This window comes from Tyto alba, unplaced genomic scaffold (genome assembly GCF_018691265.1).
Source record: "Tyto alba isolate M040663 unplaced genomic scaffold, T.alba_DEE_v4.0 Super-Scaffold_21, whole genome shotgun sequence".
Taxonomy (NCBI): domain Eukaryota; kingdom Metazoa; phylum Chordata; class Aves; order Strigiformes; family Tytonidae; genus Tyto; species Tyto alba.
This window is the reverse complement of record NW_024881295.1, coordinates 150,969-159,194: the sequence shown is the minus strand read 5'-3', so window position 1 is coordinate 159,194 and position 8,226 is coordinate 150,969. Positions and strand designations below refer to the sequence as shown.

General features: G+C 40.7%; 1 protein-coding gene across 1 annotated transcript; it reads left to right on the top strand.

Annotated features, from left to right (window-relative positions):
• The first annotated feature begins 205 nt into the window (after positions 1-205).
• LOC116959944 (deoxyuridine 5'-triphosphate nucleotidohydrolase-like) lies at positions 206-730 on the top strand. The gene has a single exon (XM_032985883.2). It carries the CDS (start codon positions 206-208, stop codon positions 728-730), a length of 525 nt encoding a protein of 174 aa, XP_032841774.1.
• The last annotated feature ends 7,496 nt before the right edge of the window (positions 731-8,226 follow it).

Sequence of the window (8,226 nt, the reverse complement as noted above, 5' to 3'; positions counted from 1 at the left end):
ATCCTTGTAAGAAAGCTACTCATCATAGTGCTATCTGTACTATCCACAAGCTGCAGGATTGATTGAACGAATGAATGGGTTGTTGAAAGAGCAGTTGAAGAAGTTAGGAGATGGGAACCTATCCTGATGGAAGACTCATCTCACAGATGCGCTACATATCCTTAACAATAGGCCCATTGGGGAAATGAAAACCCCTTTGATGCGCATGACTACACCCAATTTACAAATAAAACCTCTGACAGTAAGTGAGACCTTGACTTACTGGGAAATTGTTCCGGGTGCGATGGCCCCTTACCGGGCCACTCCAGAGGCTGCAGGACTAGATCTCTATGCATTGGAATTGATCAGAATAAATCAAAAACAGATGAAAGTTATCAATACTGGGATAGGAATTAAAATTCCTCCAGGACACTTTGGTTTGATAACTGCCCGTTCGAGCCTAGCCTTGAAAAGTATTCATGTCATGGGAGGAGTGATTGATGCAGATTATCAAGGAGAAATTAAAGTAATTCTGTTAAACAATGGTGAACAAGATTTGATTATCCATCCCTATGACAGAATAGCACAACTATTGATACTGCCAGTTTTGAAAGCAATTGTGAAAAAAGGGGATCCACCTCAAGTCACCACTTTTCGTGGAGATAAAGGGTTTGGATCAATTATTTCAATAACGGAGCTAAAGTATGGGTCCAGAGTTCAAGCGAACCTCCTGAACCAGCTGAAGGAATAGCCACAGGAAAAGACAATGCTGTTTTAATCATGAAACCTGGACAGGAAAAATGGGAATATGTTCCTGCAACTAAATGTTATCTGTGAGAATAACTAGATGTCTTAAGATTCTATCTTTTAAATCCTGCTAAGATGGATTTGCCTGTGTATTGTCATGGTCCATTTGGGAAAGGCTTTCACACCAGGATGGCCATTGGAAGGTCCACGAGAGACACCGCTTAGGTGGCAATGGAAAAATCCAACCAAGACAAGACAACAGGATGATTTCCGATGCAAAGCCAATTCTGACTGTATCATAGCCAATCTTACTTTCAGTACTCAGTATAACGAAACATGTACATACTGGTGGCCTTCAGGACCAGCATCACGATGGAGAGATCATGGACGTCTTTTTGTAACCTGTCCTACAGATAATTCAAATGTCACTATATCTAGTAAAGTTTCTCTTAAATGTTGTAATGTATCAAGTCTGCCCAGTTCAAAAGATTATTACAAATGTGTTAATCGAACAGATGGTCATGAGGTGAATGCTGCTCATGCAATAACCCTTCCCATGGAAGAAACGGAAACACTAATATGCCATAATAATTCAGTAATGAAAAATCGGTTACACTGGGGAGACTTCTTTACTATGTTAAAATCTAAACCTCATATTTCTGTTGATCATTTGTACCGCATTCCGTCTACTTGTGTTCAGGTAGCTCAACAATATCAGAAACATGTTATTAATTTCAATATTTCTTTCCCCCTGCTACCATCATGTAGATGGAAAAGGGCATGGTATGATACCCTGTTAGGAGGAACTGGGGCAGGAATGGGAGTTTTAAATTCTATTGATATCAAAACCTTAACAAACAAAGTAAAGAATGCTGGTTATGATGTGGCGGAAGGAATTAGGTTGCAGGCTCAGTGGCTTCCAACTACTTTTACCCCACAAATTGGGTCACTGAACTATGATACAGAATTTTTAAAGCTCTTCAATAGGACTCAAATTAATCAGTGGCGTGTTGACCACAACATTAGCCAGATTATGAATTGGACAACATGTACACTGCAGACTTTACATGTCCTTATGCAATGAAACAAAGCTCAGAGTGACTTAATGGCTAATAATGAGCTGTTATGGAGAAACATATTTAAGAAGTGGATTCCTCAAACCCATTGGGTCAAATTATCTCCACAGACAGTGCAGTGCACAGATTTATTCTGTGCTGGTCAAATAGTCCAGTATGATGTTAGCCAACCTGAAGTTATGTGTAAATTTCTAGTATTGCCTGTAATTTTTTGGGAAAATCCACCCTTTGAACCAGAATATTGGCTGCCCCACTTGGAGGGAGATTATATAGACTCTAGGAATCGAACCCATAAATTACATTTGTGTACGTCCACAACAAATGGTTTATTGTGTGGACAAAGCTCGCGGTTATATGAACCATGTTTATTGGAACATTCAGTGAATCTGTGTAAATGGATAAGTTTGCCCAAAAGCTTTGATATGTTTGTAGAAATTAGTGCTAAGCATGTTTGTAGAGTGACAAATTATGAAAATAATATAGAAATGTATAATCTAACTACTCCATTTTGGGATGCCTCAGAAATGTATTCTATCTCATCTGGCACGGACAGATGTATACTTTTTATTCAATGCATGAAGAACAACTAAACATGTACTGGCATCCCCAAAGCTTAGGACTTAATGGAATCAGCTTATCCCTGACTCCACTGAAAACCATCATGGAACAATCAGAACATTTGTGAGAACACCTAGAATGACAAAATAAAACTCTGTCAGACTTTGTGATACAGACTGTAATCACAAAGAATCAACTAATGTCGCTAGCTGGCCAGATGGAGAAGGAGACTGCACACTACTGGTGGGACATCTTTACTGGATATTCATCCTCTGCAACCCAAGTGTTGAATTTCTTAATACATCCTCTTGTAATATTGTTAGTTATCATTATTATGATTATTTTATATAATTGTTATATATGGTATCTTATCAAACGGAGAGAGCAAACATATTGGGCTCTTCCAAAAGGGTCATGATCTTCACTCATAAGTCAAAGGACCGATTGAAACAGAAGGGGCCCAAACAATAGACCTCAAACCAAAGTTGACTTCTGAGTGAATTCCCTGACCAGCAATCAGCCTCTTATCAGCAGAATGCAGCAACCAGCATCTTATCAACATGAAAATGCAACCCTGGGAACAATCCCTGGGAACTATAAGTAAACAGTAGGAAGTAACTATAAATCCCAAATGTAAAGAAAAACAGAAACTCCTCAAACGTGCCCGGATCCTGGCCAGATCTGGACATGCCTGAGTGAGGCATATCAATCTACCAGATATCTCCTGTGCATTTTGTTTAGACTTGTTTGTTAAACTGTATAAAAGCCAGACCCTCTCACAGCACAGACGGAGACCTCACCTATGAGCGGACGCCCTGCGTGGGACTTCCCAGTTGCTGGGAAAGGCTCTCTGACCCTTCGCTGTGACGGGGCTCCCCAGCTGGTGCACGGATCTGGATGGTGGTAAAGTATGAAGGCAGCTGGTGATGTATCTTTCTTAATCACTATAGCTAGCTTTATGTAGTAATGACTAGGTGCATTACCTTGCTTATTCTTTCTGCTGCTTTAAACTAAAGTAAAATAAGCCTATTTCTTTAGCTTGGTGTCTGTGTCCTTTGTGTTAACCCCGTCAATTGGCAGAACACTCTTTAGCTTGCTTAGCTGTTACAATAAGTTTTTGAAATAATTTTTCCTTTCCTTGAAAAGCAACATTTACAGTAAACATGGACACCAATGTTACCTCTTGAATTTTTAATCCTGCTTCAATTTGTAATCAATCTGGATCTCTCCCCAGTTTTTACCGTTCCTGTTAAGTGAAAGATTTTTATCTACAAACCTCAATCACAAGATCACTGCATTGAAATCATCCACGCTGCAAAAGCATTCCACTTTTTGATCTGTTTTGTCCTGATACAAAATTTTTTATTACAACCACACAGTTGGCATTTAATTAACAGGTACCTGCAAAATAATGGCGAAGTCTATATCTTAGCTGATAAATGATCTTCTATTCAGATCAAGGATGACACTGTGATATATTGACACAATGTTACACACTATATGCTCGACAAAATAGGAAAATGAGACGGAGATGTGGACTTTGTACATGGATTCTACATATGTCTTTGTGTTTACGTGCTAAAAAAGAATTCTGTTCCCCACTCTGGTTTATCTATTTTGACTGTAAATTCTTCAGAGCATGGGCTTTCTCTTCCCTGGGAACAATGCGCACTAATCTCATCTGATCTTCTTAAATAATAATTTAGAATAAATAATAAGCATGAACAGGTACACTGATGTAAAGCATAGCTTGATCAGGTACTAATACAGTGACTGTTTTATAAAGCATGTGCTACTTGCTCACTATTTTAAACAGGTACATGACCGACTGGAAGAGTCCAAAGGCACACTTTTTGGCAGAGGAAAGATAGGGTTTTTTATACTTACCAGGGAGGGAGAACCTAGGAAGTTAAGACAGTGCCTATTGCCTTTCCAATCCACACTGAGGAGTGTTACAGGGAAACATGTCTAATGGAGTAACATAGGTATTGTGCCAGTCTCTGCTTTATTTATTACACTTGATGATGATTTGGAAAAGGGAATTTAGAGCTTTTACATCAATAAAACCCCAGCACATGGCTTGCAAAATCAAACAATGACAGGACTTCACAGGTTAAAAAAAATGATGTTACAGTAGAGAGAAAAAAAAAGCAGGAAGAGGGAGAACTAGGGACTTTGAAGACATCTAACTGATTTTAAAATCTTGCTTTTAATTAGGATATGACTTATTGCATTCTATATTCTTCAATTCTCAGAGCAGGGCTGGGGCATATTCTAAAAAACATTACACTTTACAAATACACCATGGACAAAGAAAGCAGGAAAACAGTAATGCCAAATGATACCTAAAAGGTTTTGTGGACAGTAAAATTAATATATTCTTGAAATATGATATAAAGGGAAGAAAATGACATAATGTACATTTGAACAGCCTTTTCCAGAGCATTACTTCTTCTATAATTAAGGGCTATTATCCTTTAAAGTTCTTAAACATATGCTTAACTTCAAAGCCCAGTGTAGCTTTGCCTAAAGTGGCAAGTTTAGATTTAATTTCAGGAATAAGTGTTTAATTTGTTCAAGAACTAAGGAATCTCATGTGATTGAAACTCAATCACACAAAATGAATAAGCAAAATAAACACTTCTTAGTAAAAGTGAGTGTAAGATTAGAACCCAGGACACCACATACTAGACACAATTCATAATTAAGTTGCCTCAATCCTCTTATATTCTTATTCTTTGTAAAATACAGAAAGAGAAAAATGCAACTACAACCAATATTGACATGATACACCATACTGAGCATACCTGTCCTGCAGCTGTTAGATGTCTCATCCCAATTCCTGTTTCAAAGGAAAAATAAAACAAAACAAACAAAAAACCCAATATAGACCAAACAAAACAAAAATCCCAGACACATTTATCCCAATTTTGAAAGCATAAATATAATAATAACATGAGATTCTGGGATTAACTCTGTCACCAAAATAGGGAATGAAAACTCCTTAACACTGAGTTTAGCATTAATGAGCAAGCATTACTTTATTCAGCTGGGGACATGAGGGAATCATTCCACCTAACATGTACACTGTATGCTACAATAGTCAAAGCTTGTATCACTCTGCTATGTACATATTCATCAAATTTCCTAAAACTTATTATTATATTTACATAATTACTGCACATGCGGTTTAAGTCTCGGGGGGGGGGGCTTCCATAGGGATTGTTGGTGGTCTCTAGCGGCCTCTGGTGGTCTTTGGAGAGGAGCCCTTCCTGAACTTCATCTGTACTTTGGAATTAGCCTTTCTTTGGTTTATGTCTGCACTTTCTTACCTCCAGCCTAGTTTCTGTGTCCTGGTTCAGGCTGGAATAGTTCGTGTTCGTTTTTGGTAGCTGGAGGAGTGCTGATGGCACACTGAGATTTCAGGGACTCTCCAGCTCCCCTGTCCTGCCTGTGCACAGGCACACAAAAAGTAGGGAGGGAACACAGCTGGAGTGCTGGGCCCGGATTGGCTGATATTCCATGTCATGTGACATTATGCTCACCATATAAAGGAGGGGTGGGTGAGAAGGGGCATGCTCTCACTTCTGGGATTGTGGTTTCAGCGTCTTTGTGTTTCAGGATTGCTAGCCGGGAATGAGTAGGGTGTAGGTTGGAGGGTGGTGATCAGTTGCATTGTAAATTACCTGTTTATACAGTTACTGTATAATTTTATTACTTTTATTAAATTGTTTTTATCTCAACCTGCGAATCTCCCTTTGTCCCTCTAATTCCCTCCCCATTCCCAAGTGGGGGAGGGTGGGCGAGCAGCTGTGTGGTGTTTGGCTGCTGATCAGGCTCAAACCAGAACAGCTCATTTTGGCACCCAACGTGGGGCACGAAGGGTTGAGATAACAACAGATTTGATCTGTGTGTCCTACCAAATTTATTATAATGCTGAATGTCTATCCTGTTATAATGTAATTCGCTTGGATCCTAAAATCGTGGGTTTTGTCGCTGCAGTTGTGTTATACATCACATTACTTACCGTATGTATTCCACACACTGCTGCTTATTACCCATGGGAATTGGATTAAGATTTTTGCCTTGCTGTATTAGGTAACATTAATCTATGGCATCATAAAATTGTCAGTCCTGGGAGCAATGGGGCATTTGTACTCAGCATGGTTGTCATCTGTGTACACTGGTGGGGCACCTAGTGGAATGGGTTAGTAACTACACCTTTTCTCCTTGGAGAGCCAACCCAAGGGGGAGATACCTTCTTCTATCTTCCCCTTCTCCAGGCTACTTGCAAGTGTGTTTGAGAATGCTGAGAAATTTTAATATCTGTGGAATGCTCACACTAACGTTGTTGTCTCAGTGCTGGGAGCTGTAGTATTCCTGAATGTGGTTCAGGTTTTGTTTAGGGTTAAGCAACTGTTTCTGAATACCACCCAGAGGTCTACCCCAGGGTCGGAGAGTTATGAGTGGTTGGGAGTGTGGGGTAGCATGGGCAAGTACCTAGGACAGTGGGGACCTCCAATGTTTTGGAACTTTACCCCTGAACAAGTGCAGGATCCTGAGAAACTAATAAAATATTTAGAAAAGGTGTGTTGTCAACCTGGTACCTCAAGAGAGACGCAGATCATTGCAACATGCTGGGGCCTGGCCCATGCCTACCAGACCCTGCTCACCACTATGCAGTATCCTCAAAAGGAAGAGGTCTCTGGATCTGAGAACAGAACAATAAGCACTGCAAACACTGACACCTCCACCAGACACTGCAGCCACTCCAACTCAGGCAACAGGCACTGCAGTCAATCCGACCCCTACTATAGTTACTGCTGATGAACCAGAGAACCAATCCACGACGCTGTCAGTTACTCCCATACAGAAGGAGAAATATAAAAAAAAAAAATCACCTCGCGTTGTAAAAGATGATGACGAACCAGGGCCATCACGAGAACAGGAGGAGGAGGCAGAGGCAGTGGTAATCACCCGATCCCTATCCCTGAGTGAACTATGAGACATGTGAAAGGATTTCAGTCGTCATCCAGGTGAACACTTCCTTATCTGGCTGCTCTGATGCTGGGATAGCAGGGCCAATAGTGTAGAATTTGAAGATAGGGAGGTCAGGCAGCTGGGGTCCCTGTCCAGGGAAGTGGACACTGACAAGGCCATTGAAAGAAAGACACAAACACTCAGCCTTTGGAGACAACTTCTGTCAGGCATGAGGGACAGATATCCCTTCAAGGAAGATCTTATGTGTCATCCTAGTAAGTGGACCACCACGGAGAGAGGAATCCAATACCTGAGGGAACTAGCTGTGTGGGAGATAGTTTATTATGACCCAGTCAATGTGCGGCTACCCACAGACCCAGATGAAGTCCAATGAACCCGGCCTATGTGGCAGAAGTTTGTACAGAGCACTCCATCATCACATGCCAGTATTAGTAGTAATGGACTGGAGGGATGAAGAGGGACCAGCTGTGGACAAATTGATTCACCAACTCCAACAATATGAAGAAAGTCTCTCTTCCTCCATCATCACAGCTATGGGGAAACTATCACGAGAATCCAACAACTCAGAGAGGACATGTCCTACTATCCACCTGCATGAACTAAGGTCTCAGCTATCAGGAGCAAATGGTTCCCTACTCAAGAGAGACAATATACATCATGGAAGCACCTATGGCATTACCTGTGCAACCGTGGAGAAGACATTAGAAAATGGGATGGGAAACTCATGTACCTTCTAAGAGAGCGGGTTCAAGAGTTGGAAGGAAGTACGGCTACAAATCAAGGTTCTTCCAGAAGTGCCACACCAGTCTCCGCCAATCAGTTACCCAAACTGCGTAGAAGAGTTGACTTTTCTCCCAATCCTATG